Source organism: Hordeum vulgare, chromosome 6H (assembly GCF_904849725.1).
Source record: "Hordeum vulgare subsp. vulgare chromosome 6H, MorexV3_pseudomolecules_assembly, whole genome shotgun sequence".
In the NCBI taxonomy this organism is placed as follows: Eukaryota; Viridiplantae; Streptophyta; class Magnoliopsida; order Poales; family Poaceae; genus Hordeum; species Hordeum vulgare.
Genome location: NC_058523.1, coordinates 725,601 through 739,302, shown reverse-complemented (window position 1 = coordinate 739,302; position 13,702 = coordinate 725,601). Strand labels below are relative to the sequence as shown.

The 13,702-nt window shown below is 43.5% G+C and overlaps 1 protein-coding gene across 1 annotated transcript; it reads left to right on the top strand.

Moving 5' to 3' along the window:
• The first annotated feature begins 5,015 nt into the window (after positions 1-5,015).
• Positions 5,016-5,916, top strand: LOC123403444 (thionin BTH7). Its single transcript, XM_045097384.1, has 3 exons — positions 5,016-5,329; positions 5,429-5,497; positions 5,589-5,916. The coding sequence occupies exons 1-3, from the start codon at positions 5,086-5,088 to the stop codon at positions 5,687-5,689; spliced, it is 414 nt and encodes a 137-aa protein (XP_044953319.1). The 5' UTR covers positions 5,016-5,085; the 3' UTR covers positions 5,690-5,916.
• The last annotated feature ends 7,786 nt before the right edge of the window (positions 5,917-13,702 follow it).

Here is a 13,702-nt window from a genome sequence, read left to right as displayed (position 1 = left end):
TGGTCTCCTGATTTTTTTTGGATTTTTAGGGAATATATAGGCACAACCCCTAGGTCAGGGGACGCTCAGGGGGCCCACAAGCCTGGATGGCACGGCCTCTCCCCTGGTCGCGGGGTGGGGGCTTGCGGGGCCTCTGGGGCTCCCCTGCCTTGGCTCCCAAGCTCCCCGATCTTCTTTCGTTCCAGAAAAAATCTTTTCAGGGATTTTCTTCCGTTTGGACTCCGTTTCAAAATCTCCTCTGAAAGGGGTCAAAAACATGGAAAAAACAGGAACTGGCACTTGACACAGAGTTAATAAGTTAGTCCCAAAAAATAAAAGGCATGCAAAACATCCAATGTTTGACAAGATAATAGCATGAAACCATAAAAAATTATAGATACGTTGGAGACGTATCATCCGGCAACACAAACTTGAAGTACTCAAGTTCCTTCGCGAGAGATTGTATATCATGAGCTTGTTGAACAACACGGCGCTCATCGGTCTTCTTGTAGTCATAGAATTGTTCCATGACATATAACTGGCTGCCCCATAAAGAATTACGAGGCGGGGTTCCGCACGCCTGTTGTCCCTTCTCACGGTGCATTCCGGAAGAAGGGATGGAGAATACTTGGTGGTGGCGGATTGATCTGGAACGGTGCAAACCCATATGTTGTGATGACGGCTAGGGTTGGCAGGAACCTCACCTATATATATGCGCGGTAGGGTGAAGAGACGTGGACGGATCCACGTCCGAGTCCGTTACAGCCCAAGAAACGACGTCTCAGATCGTGGTTAATCAGTTAAGGACTCTCTGTTCCTGACCAGCAAAAATAAGCGCGTAGGTATAAGCTCGGCTCGTCTCAATCCCGCAACCCGCGGCCCGTCGTGACAAGGCGCGGCATGGCGAGGCGGCTAAGGAGGAGGAGTGCGCGAGTGCTTCTTCTATTCTGACTCTCTTACAAGTGCTTGTTGTTTTCCCTTGTTCCAATAAGAGTCGCTATGATGAATCTATTTGTACCCTTGGCCAACTAATATAAATGTTCCATGTATATATTATGTGATACATTACATTGTTTACATTTTCCCATGTTGTTTCCTATAAATCAATAATTTTAGATAAAGACCATACATTTTCCCATGTTGTTTCCTATAAATCAATAATTTTAGATAAAGACCATACATTTTCCCATGTTGTTTCCTATAAATCAATCAAACATTATTTGTGTTTTGCGCCTGTTATGAAAACTATTATCGCTGACCGATGAGGGGTGGTCGGTGGACACATACAACTTTGAATGCTATCTTGCTGGTCAATCAAGAGCATATAAAACCACCAAATTGCCCACTAAACATATAAAAATATGTAGTATTCTTGGGCAGTTGTATACACAGTTTGCCGATGACCCAAAACGTCACACAATAATCGGATGTCCAGCCTATTTCTCGCCTTCATTCTATTTCGTGTTGAGCAGCTTGGACGTACAATTATAGTCTTGTGTGCCCTCACATATTCTTCGTTGCAAATGGGAGATATGACTTTCCACTAAAAACAAAAGGAGTGTGAGAGAAAGTTCGTTCATAGAGTATATTTAGTTAATAAATTTCAATCCAAATATAAATACATTGACCTTGGCCGTGTTTCGCACACGAAACATCTCTACATTAGTTACAAGATTTGGTTTTGTGAACAAACCAACTCTAGTAATATTCAGAGCTGGTTGTTAATTTGAACTAAATTTAGTATTTCTAGATTCGGAGTTAATTACTTAAAAAAATTAACGGACTATAAATGAGATGTCCAAGGAAATACCACTGAAAACCCTATATCTCCCCCCACCCCTTCATCACATCCTCTTGGTCCCCAAAGTTAGGCTCTCTCTACCGAGAACCCCTTTCACAGGACCTCGATGTTTCAGGTACGCAAAGTTAGGCTCTCTCTACCGAGAACCCTTTTACATGACCTCGATGTTTCAGGTCTGCAAAGATTTGTCAAATTATCCATTGTGTGATTAAAAAAATAAAATGATTTACAAAACAACTGTTGCGGATGGCAATATTTTACAGGTAGTGTTGTCAAAACAAATGACATGACATATATGCTGTAAATGAGGGACTGTGGCTGATAGTGTAAAATTTCATGCAATCATGGAGTCATTAACACCATGAGACTGATAGTGATGTATCTATGATAAAACATGAAAACAATTCGTCATGTGACACTGTATACTGGGGCATGTCACATGTAGATTTCTCTATTCTCATCATTCTTTAGTGAAAACGTCAATGAGCCAAGATTTCATTAAGTGCGAGCATGCATTATAATTTTGTTGTTTGTTTGAGAATAGTTATGCAGTGCATTCACATGATAGCAAAGTGAGTAGGATGGTGGACGAGAACTAGGTTGAGGCAGCCATCATGATATGGTTCTTGGCTTGTTGCTACCATGTGCATGTCATGTTTGTCTTAAGTATCAATTCGTGCATCCTATGGACCACGTGACTAAGCTACTTGGCCATTTGTACACCTAGATAGCGCAATAATGCTTTGTGAACCATCTTCAACAAAACGTGAAACATGCAGAGGGAAGTGGAAAAAAAATTGCACACCTAGATGGGGCAATAATGCTTTGTTCCATAATGTGTTCTCTCTCATATGAATGTGATTTTCTCTATTCATTAATGGTGTATGCAGTAGTTACCGGGAAGATTTAATTTGTTTTTTTTTATTTAATTACACCAACTCATACATAACTATTAGTATTCTTCCATAATGTATTCTCTTCCATAACTCATACATAACTGTTAGAATACATAATTATTTTTGAAGATGTAATTTGTTGAATGTGCACCACCTTCAACAAAACATGAGGCATGCAGAGGCAAGTGGCAAAAGAACAGAAAAGTTTGCACACCTGGATGGGGCAATAAAATTTTCTTCCATAATGTATTCTCTCTCGTCTGAATGTGGTTTTCTCTATTGATTAATGGTGTATGCAGTAGTTATTGGGAAGATGTTATTTGTTTTTATGAGTCATAACAGAGCAGTGGGAGTACTGCTAGGTTATCCCTCATGGTCAATCCAAATGCATAGTTTTGACCACACAAATGTTATACTGATAAATGCATCGTAGCTGTCGTCCTAAAACTACTCCATCGTAGCTGTCGTCCTAAAACTACTCCATCGTAGCTGTCGTCCTCAAAAAGTACTCCATCGTAATTCCTAATCAACCAAACATGAGACATGCAGAGGCAAGTGGCAAAAGAAAAGAAAAGTTTGCACACCTAGATGGGGCAATAAAATTTTCTTCCATAATGTGTTCTCTCTAGTCTGAATGTGGTTTTCTCTATTGATTAATGGTGTGTGCAGTAGTTATTGGGAAGATGTAATTTGTTTATTTGAGTCATAACAGAACAGAGGGAGTACTACTAGGGTATCCCTCATGGTCAATCCAAATGCATAGTTTTGACCACACAAATGTTATACTGATAAATGCATCGTAGCTGTCGTCCTCAAAAACTACTCCCGCCATCACGGTTTACAAGGCGTGCTTGGATGATCTCTAGAACCTATGTAGTTATCGATTGGCTGTGAGATGGGCTAAAAAATAGCATCAATAATACTCATGCGCCTAATGAGATGAGAAATTAACACGACGCATGCATGCAGGAGTAGTACTAATTGAGACGGCGCATGCATGCATGTCTATTGTGGAAACACATGTAAATTTAAATGTGTCTTCTAAACATGACGGAGTGTGGTACCGACCATGAATTCGTAATTAATGGGCACTACGTACATTCTACTACTATAACGGATGCGGAGATGATGCGCTCCTCTGTGATATTTTTGTGAAATATCTGCTCCTCTATGATTTTGAAAGAGAACGTGTTTGGTAACGGAGGAAAATACGAATATAAAATAGGGAAATAGGCTAGAAAATCCCACATTAAACAGCAACATATGATCATTATTTTAATTATGTATGAAATAGTCTATGGATATAAAAGTTCAATAATTAGTAACTACCTATGACCATTATTTAGTATGCAGAAGATTATTGAGTGCATGGTTGAAAGAAAGAGATGGAAACAAAAGGGTTACGTCCACCGAGCATGGTATGGATTAGTTGGGTAATGGGTCTACTAGTGCCGAGAGTAGACAAAAGCAATGTTGTCTTTCAGCTCACCTCCACTATTCATCACCTCCATTATTTCGGATCACGGAGTCATCACCTCCACAGTTGTGATGTGCCTTCTCTAGTGCAGAAGTGGCAACTTGACTTGTAAACTTGGTTGCTCAGTAGAAAACATATTATGTATTGCCCCATCCAGATGTCCACAGGGCTAGGTCACATCGTCGAAATGATGATAAGGATTGAGTCATCAGTCCTAGCTGGTGCGTACACTGAAGTACGGTAGCTGCACTTAGATCTAGGATCCTCGATATGAAATTTCACTCTCCTATGCCATGACGATACTAGACATTTGCACAAATTAATATTCACAATAGAGAAATCATCTTTAACGTAAATCAAAGCAAACGATATGCCCTCTTTCACTAGGTCTGCAAGCCAGATGCAAAACTGAAAGTTAACCAAGTCACCAGCTTGGCAAGCAGATGCAAACGCTGAAATTTAAATGACCTTTTACAAATTTAAGTCATCGTTGTAAATGTAAGTCACCAACTTGGCCATGAATTCATAATTAGTGCGCATTGCATTCTATTAATATAAGTGATGAGGTGACGAGGCACTCCTCTATGATTTTTGTAGAGTACGTGCTTGGTAACTATTGTAAACGTGCTGGTCACTTAGTAAACTTTCAAATCATGCAAGACCACTGTGCATGGCTACGTCGGTTGAGTAAAATAGGCATGCATGCATGAACACGTGTGACACAACGAACGGATAGATTTGCACCAAAAATAATATCCATGTATATTCAAGACTTCCAATTATTGCAGAAATTGAGTGGTGCCTAGCTATGTCCAACACTCATAACACACCGCCATACCTCTATAAATAGGAGTCTGGCGTTGTAGGATTTCCATCAATCCAACGTAACCATTTCTCATTCTACTTGAGAAATTAAGGCCAACCAGCCAACCATGGCAACCAACAAGAGTATTAAGAGCGTGGTTATTTGTGTTCTCATATTGGGTTTAGTTCTGGAGCAGGTCCAAGTAGAAGGCAAGAGTTGCTGCAAGAACACGACGGGCAGAAACTGCTACAACGCCTGCCGTTTCGCCGGTGGTTCCCGACCAGTCTGCGCAACTGCTTGTGGTTGTAAAATCATAAGCGGCCCAACATGTCCTAGGGACTATCCTAAGCTGAATCTTCTCCCTGAATCCGGTAAAGAGATATCATTTTTGTCCTTCCCAACTTGTTGATAATTACCTACTAATAGAAAATTAATTATTTGCATACTTGTGGTTCAAATTACTTTTGTAGGTGAACCAAATGCGACTGAGTACTGCACAATTGGATGCAGGACTTCCGTTTGTGACAACATGGACAATGGTAATTTTAATTGACCAGTTTTATTTTTATTTTTACCGGCAGAAAAAATATTGTGTTTTAGACATACATAACCTCAACTATTTTGTAACAGTTTCCCGTGGCCAAGAGATGAAATTCGACATGGGACTCTGCAGCAACGCATGTGCCCGTTTCTGTAATGATGGTGAAGTCATTCAGTCTGTTGAAGCCTAATCATGCCTTCTTGGGCATGATTTCTATGGCCAAGGTCGTTTTGTCATTTTCTGTTCAACAATCTTGATACCATCACCAGATCGAAGCAAATGTATCATCTTAGATAAAAGTTCCATGGATATATTATGTGATACACCACAATTTTTAAATTTTTTAATGTTGTTTCTTGTATATCAATTGTTTCATATTAAGACCATACATTTTGCGATTATATTTACGTTCGAACATATGAGCTATCATGTTTTTACCGTGAAAGTTTTCTCCACTAAACATTAATTAGGCGTTACATGTTATATAGGAACACGAAGGGCCATCAACTGGCTAGTCGAACAGAATGTTGCTAATAGGAAATTAATGGTCATCACCAACATGTTTAGCATATTTTAGGAGAACTATGATCACTAAGGGACGAGGGGCGGTCGGTGAAGACATATAAATTTGATTGCTATCTCGTTAGTCCACGACCACCATATATAACCACCAAATTGCCCCTTAAAATATGAAAATGTCTAGTGTTATTGGGAATTTGTATATATTGTTTCGCGATGAACCAAATCGTCACACAATAATGAGATCGGCTATATTTTTGTGTCAATGGTATTTTCTTTTGAGCATCTTGAACCTAGCATTATAGACTTGTGTTCCCTCATCTTGTGGCCTTGTAATTGGGAGACATGGCTTTGGACTACAAACCAAATGAATATGAGAGTATGTTCATAGAATCACTTTAAGTAATAAAATATAAATCAAAATAAAAAATGCAGTGGCCTCGGCCGTGTTTCAGTAACAAAACTGATCGAAATTAGTTACTGGAGATTGTATTATGTACAAACCAACCCTAATAATACTCATAATTTGTTTCTTATTCACTGGATGTATCTATGATAAAACTTGAGAAAAAATCTTCATGTGACTCAATATACTGGGGCAACTCACACGTATATATTTCTTTATTCTGAATATTGTTTACTGAAAATGTCAATAGGTCAAGATTTAATGAACTGCGGGTATGTAATATAAATTTGTTTACTCAAAATGTCAATAGGCCATGATTTAATGACGCTCGCTTAGCTGCAGGAACATGTGTGTTAACCTCAATAGGCATAAATAAGTTAACCGTGAAGGCCAACAACGTATAACCATAGAGGATATTTTTTTTTGCTGGAAAGGGACCACAGAGACGTAAGAGACAAGAATAATAGCATCTCTAGCAGGCCCCGTACAGTGCCCCGACCCATAAAATAATCGTCAAAATACGGGTTCGAAAAAAGTTGCCCGATCAAACCCCTTAAACGCGTCGGACTCGTAAATATTTTTGCGTGGCGTTGTAAAATTGCCACCCCAACCCGCGAAAACGCAGATTCTCCCCTTTGCGCGGACGGCGCCCTGTATATATCAAGAGCGGTTGACGGGTGAGACATTTCAGCCCACGCATTTCCCCCCTCCCACCACCGTCGGGCTGCCTCCTACGATTCCGGACATATCAGCCGCCGGGATCATGCTCAAACGAACGTTTATCCTGTAGTTGTCGTCGTTGGTTTGCCGGAAAGGACTCGGCTGAACGTCGAACGAGCTCGGTTCTTGCCCAATGGCTCACCGGCTTGCCGATGCCATTTATACAGTGCGACGACTACACAGAGAAAGTGTTGTGACTCACATCTGTCACGCGGAATCACCTCGGATGGGTATTCTTGAAATGCAATAACAACGGGTTATATTCCTTTTCAGTTCGACAAAGATTTGGTGAATCACTATGTATCCAATGCCTTTGAAGAAAATAAAGAAGCAAAAAAATGCGTTTTCATGCTCCAAATTGAAATGCAAATAAGTGACTCAAATTGAATGCAAGCCAGATACAAACACTGTAAACTTAATCACCTTTTACAAGTTTAAGTAACCATTTCAAAAATCAAATTAAGTCATCATTTATAAATCTGAGTCACGAGCTCAGCCATGAATTAAAAATTAGTGGGCACTGCATTCTACTACTATAAATGGTGAGGTGAAGAGGCAGTCCTCTATGATTTGGTCACTCGTTTTACTTTATTAACCAAATTTATGGTTAATAAGTACTAGAGGGAAAGGTTGGGACTGAAGGCGCATCAGAGTACACCACCATGACGAGCAGTTGCATTATCCTGTCCGAGAGCGGGTTCAAACTACCGCAATGCTCGTTCAAAAAACTACCTCTAGCTTCTCCATTTGAAGAAATGGTGTTGCCTCCTTCTCCTCCGTGGACTATGTGAATGTCCAACAAAAAGTCAAATAAAAATGTGAAACACGCACGGACATAAAACCTAGATCAACAGGTCTACTAAGAGAAGAATGCATACGTGAAACACGCAATACAACTTTCTAGGCTCCTTATCCTGTTGGTGTTTCAATAGCGACTCAGGATGACGATGGGAGGCAGCGTCCTACTAAAAGATCTAAGCAATAAGACTTCCATATAATAAAGAATCCAAAGTTGTTTTGGCTGGCTGGTGGTTCACAATTTCTCTAAAGTTATTAGAGATTTGAGCATGGTCTCTGAATTTTTGAGATGGTCCCTATATGGTCTCGACCAGGCGGTTGGCGTGTAAATGTGATCTAGTACTCTGTTCAATCCATGCAGTGAGGGCTGCAGTAACCAGCAGCGATGTTGTCTTTTAGCTCACCTCCATTATTATGGACCAAGGATACTGTTGTGGAACCATATGGTGATGTGCCTTCTCTAGGGCCGAAGGGGCAACATGGAAAATTGGTTGCTTAGTAAAAATATATTTACATTGCCCCATCCAGACATGCTAATGGTCATGTAGGTAGCTGGGTCACGTGGTCTAGATTCATTCATCAGTCCTAGCTGGTGCGTACAACGAAGTAGTGAAGTTGCACTTGGATATGAAATTTCACTCTCTTACTTCATGACCATCGTAGCTTGCCAGTACCAAAGACTAGACATTTTCACAAATTAATATTCATAATATTTTGTTTTAATGTAAATCTTGCATAAAATATGTTGTTCAAATTTGGAAAACTATATGCCCTCTTTCACTAGGTTGGCAAGTCGGAACACTGAAATTCAATAAAGTCACTAGCTTGGCAAGGCAAGTCCAAACACTCAAATTTAAGTCACCATTTACAAATTGAAGTCATCATTTACAAATCTAATTAAGTCATCCTTATAAATGTAAGTCACCAACTTGGCCATGAATCCATATTAGTTGGAATTGCATTTACTACTATAAATGATGAGGTGACGAGGCGCTCCTCTATGATTTTTGTAGAGTACGTGCTTGGTGTATGACGATGGAATTGCACGATGTATTGATCAGGTGCAACCGCACGTATATATGATGTACATGGTGGGCCACGACCTCAACTATACAGAATTAGGAGGTGGGCGTAATACACAATATGCACCCCCCCCCACGCAGTCCAAGCGTCGACGTTGCTGACGCAAAGACGTCGTGCGCAAGCCTTTGGTCATGATATCTGCAAATTGTTGCTTTGTGGGAATATGGAGAACACCAACGTCGCTAAGAGTGACCTGATCCCGAACAAAAAGAATATCAAGCTCAGTGTGCTTGGTGCGGCGATGTGGACTGGGTTGGCGGAGAGGTAGACCGCCAAGACGTTGTCGCAGTAGACCACTGTCTCCTTGGTGACCTGACACGAGAGATCAAGAGGAAGATGACGAAGCCAGGAACACTCAGCGACAACATTCGCCATGGCACGATACTCAGCCTCAGCACTTGATCGGGAGAACGTAGGCTGCCGCTTGGACGACCACGAGATGAGTAATAGCCCAAAGAAGACACAGAAACCCGAAGTGGATAACCTTGTGTCGGGGCAGCCAACCCAGGCAGCCTCGGTGTAGGCAGTGATTTCGGTGAAGGCGGAGGCAAACAACGTGATGCCCAAGTCCACGGGGCCATGCACATAGCGTAGGATCCGCCTTACAGCGGCCCAGTTAACGTCCCAAGGAGCATGCATGTGAAGACAGACCTGCTGGAAAGTGTGCTGGATCTCTGGAAGTTTCTGTGTGAGGTACTGCAGAGCGCCAACAATAGAGCGATAGAGCAGAACATCCGAAACAGGAGAAGCGGAAGTGGCGGAGAGCTTGGTCTTCGTGTCGACACGCGTGGTCGCGGGTTTGCAATGAAGCATCCCAGCATGGTCAAGAAGCTCATGAGCATACTTCCGCTGATGAAGGAAGAAGCCATCAGGACCACAAATGACCTCAACACCTAGGAAGTAGTGCAAAGGACCCAGGTCCTTGATGGTGAACTCAGCACGAAGACGGTCAGTGAGCCGACTGAGAAGGCCAGGTGTGCAGGCTCTTAGGATGATGTCATCGACGCAGAGGAGCAGATATGCAGTGTCGGCGCCCTAGTGATAGACAAACAACGAGGTATCAGAACGTATAGACTGAAACACGAGTTGATGTAGGAACACCGCGATGCGCTGGTACCAGGAGCGAGGACCCTGCTTGAGCCCGTATAACGAGCACAGAAGTATGGACACATGATATGGAGACGTTGGATCAACAAATTTCGTAGGCTGCTGACAGAAAACCTGCTCTTGAAGGTGACCATGGAGAAAGGCGTTAGAGACATCCATCTGGTGTATAGGCCAGGCACGAGGGACCGCAAGCTAGAGGATGGTGAGGATCGTGCCAGGCTTGAGGACCGGAGCGAAAGTGTCAGTGAAGTGGACGCCAGCACGCTGGCGGAAGCTGTGAACTACCCAACACACCTTGTAGCGAATGAGGGTACCATTAGGACGGAGCTTGTGCTTGAAGACCCACTTCCCGGTAATCACATTAGCGTGCTGGGGTCGGGGAACAAGCTGCCAAGTCCGATTCCGCTGCAATGTGTCAAACTCCTCCTGCAGGTGGTGGAGCGGGCGGGGCCGACGCTGCAGGTGCCGCCGTGTTTTGGTAAAATGGGCGTAACTTTTGCATACGACCTCCGATGAAAAAGTTTTTTATATGAAAAATCATCTACTCGAGAAGTTACATCCGAATTCAAGGGGCAAAGCCTGTTATCGATTTTCTAGAATCCTCAAAAACCTAAGAGAAAAAAAGTTATGATGCTTTTAAGATCTGGAGGCAAAAAAATTTTGAAAAAATAATGCAAAAAATAAATAAATTAGCAATGGCGCACTATTGCATGGTGCGCCACTGCTATTTTTCCACCTTCAGAATTCAACGAAATACAAAAATAAAACACAAGTTAGCAATGGCGCACCATATGAATAATGCACCACTACTATTTTCCCGTCTTCATAATTCAAAAAAAATAAAAAAAATCAAAAAAATTAGCAATGGCGCATCAGTGAATAGTGCGCCTCTACTATTTTCCCGCCTTCACGATTCAAAAAAATAGCAATGGCGCACCAGTGCAAGATGCGCCACTACTAACTTGGGACAGAAGTTTGAAAGGGCCGACCAGCCACTTACCCCTTCATTCTTCTCCTCTTCTCCTCCACTCCATCTCCTCCTCTCCTGCTGTCCTCCACTCCATCTCCTCCTCTCCGGCGACCTCCTCCTCCTCACGGTGCTCCTCCTCCGGTGACCTCCTTATCACGGTGCTCCTGCTCCAGCGACCTCCTCCTCCTCCCTCCTCTCCTCCTCACGGTGCTCCTCCTCCGGCGACCTCCTCCTCCCTCCCCTCCTCCTCACGGTGCTCTTCCTTCCTCTCCTGCTCACGGCCCTCCTCCTCCTCTACGGCGACCTCCTCCTCCCTCCTCTCCTGATCCTGACGGTTTCTCCTCCCTCCTCTCCTCCTCACGATCTCTCCTCCCTCCTCCTCTACTTCCGGCCACATGTGAAGCTCCCCCGGCACAAAGAACGTACCAGATCCAGGTCGAGAATGAAATTTGAAAAAAATTCAAGCAACAAAAATGAGCAAAAAAACAAGCCAGATCTAGATCCAGATCCAAATTCAAAATTCAAAAATAGCAATGGCGCACGTTGGGGGTAATACGGTGCGCCACTACTATTTTCCCGCCTTCAAAATTCAAAAAATCAAAAAGATAAAAAAAAAAAGTTTCCAGTGGTGCACCTGTATCAATAGTAATGTCGCACTACAAGGTGTGCCACTGTTACCTGTAATACTAATGGCGCACCAGAGGTGCGCCATTAGTATTTGTTACTAGTGGTGTGGTAATAGTGGCGCACCTATAGTGCGTCATTAATAGCAAAAACCGGTGCGCCACTAACAGCCTTTTTTCTAGTATTGAGCCAATCCACTTCGAATTAAACCCCATATTCTGCATGATCTTGATCATTGTCGAGTGTTCAATGGTGTCGAATGCCTTCACGAAGTCAAGCTTAACTAGTACAATCTCTTTTCGAGAGGCTTGGCATTGGTGGATGTGATCGCCCCTATTGAGGGGGTCTTATTGCAAGTTAGACCAGGTATGTGATCGCCCCTTGAGGGAAGCTTAGTGAGTGTTTGTTTGCGAATGAAATCATTGAAAGTGAACATGTCGTGGACATCTCCCCCTGGAAAGTTACGGTTCTCAGGAGCTCTAATGTAATTGAAGTCTCCAACTATCAACCAATCTTCAGAGGTGGGGATGTCAAGATCAAAAAGCCAACTTGTATAAAGAGCGTGGTGTTCCCATTACAGGGGCCATAAACATTAACTAGTTTCTAGTAGTGAGCTGATTGTGTTGATTTAAAGTTGATCCCCAGAGGAAAGCTTTCTTACAAGAAGATATTCCCCCAAAGAAACATTACTATTCCAGATCGTAACTAGGCCCCCCGACAAACCCCTAGAGGGAACAAACGCAAACTTGTCAAAATGTTTGGGGCAGTAAGTCTTGAGGGTTTTTGCATCAAACTGCGGCATTTTAGTTTCTTGCAAACAAATGATAGAGCAACCACTGTCACGGATTGCGTTCGAAATAGCTAGATGCCTTTAGGAGAATTAAGACCTCGGATGTTCCAACATATCATATTCCAATTCTACAAAAGAACCATAAGAAAAACTCAAGGGCAGTAGAGAGACTGAAATCAAGCGTTATCCGCAGCAGGAGCCGGCATCTCCTTGAGGAGCTCGCTATGTTGGGAATAAGTTTCAGTTTCAGTTGTTAGCTCTTCAGGGTTTTAGGTGTCGAAAGTTCAGTTTCGTCAGAGTCGTTTTCTGTCAGGTGTTGGCGCGTTTTGTGCGCCCACATCGCGAGTCCTTAGGAGAGCCGTGGGCTCGATCCAAGTCGTGGGATGGCACGACTTAGTCGGGATCGTGGCTATAGCCACGGCAAGTTTGTTATTCCTGCAGAATAAGAGGAAGAAAAGCACCAGAAAAGCAGTAACTTGGACACTGCACAAAACCTCTCGAGTTCATCAGTAGTTCATCTTCTTCCTACGCTGATTCCACCTTCGTTTTGATCACGAGTGAGTAGGGATTTAGCTGACAATTGGCATCAGAGCTTTGTTGATCTATACCTGTCGGAGGGATGCCGAAGATTGGAGGAGGCGACGCGTCGAAGAAGGCCGCCGACGGCGCTGACGACGCGCTGCACCAATCCACTCTATCCCTCCCGTGCTCCGGGCGCTATCTCGGCAGCGGCTCGGGCACGGCGTGGCCCACGCTGACGAGGACCAACTGCAACTCGTGGTCGCTGCTGATGAAGGCGATCCTCTAGGTGCGACACCTGTGGGACGTCATCGACACCGGAGTAGGCGACTTCGACGACGATCGCATGGCACTGGAGGCTATCCTCCGGGCCGTGCCGCGGGAGATGATCCCCATGCTCGCCGTCAAGGACACGGCGAAGGAGGCACGGGACGCAATCAAGACGATCCGAGTCGGGGCCGATCGTGTCCGCGACTCGAAGGCCCAGAACTTCCGCAAGCAGTACGAGGATCTCAGGTTCAAACCTGGTGAGTCTGTCGATGATTTTGGGTTGCGGCTGCAGGAGCTCGTCCATCAGCTGGACGTCCACGGCGACCCCATCGACGACAAGAAGGTGATTCTCAAATACCTGCATATCGTGCCGAAGAGGTACAGGCAGATGGCGCGA

Bases quoted from the DNA above. Each gene is read 5' to 3' on its own strand.
- LOC123403444 (XM_045097384.1), top strand. From the start codon at position 5,086: ATGGCAACCAACAAGAGTATTAAGAGCGTGGTTATTTGTGTTCTCATA. The intron at 5,330-5,428 runs GTAAAGAGATAT...TTACTTTTGTAG, and splicing joins GAATCTTCTCCCTGAATCCG to GTGAACCAAATGCGACTGAG. The intron at 5,498-5,588 runs GTAATTTTAATT...ATTTTGTAACAG, and splicing joins TTGTGACAACATGGACAATG to TTTCCCGTGGCCAAGAGATG.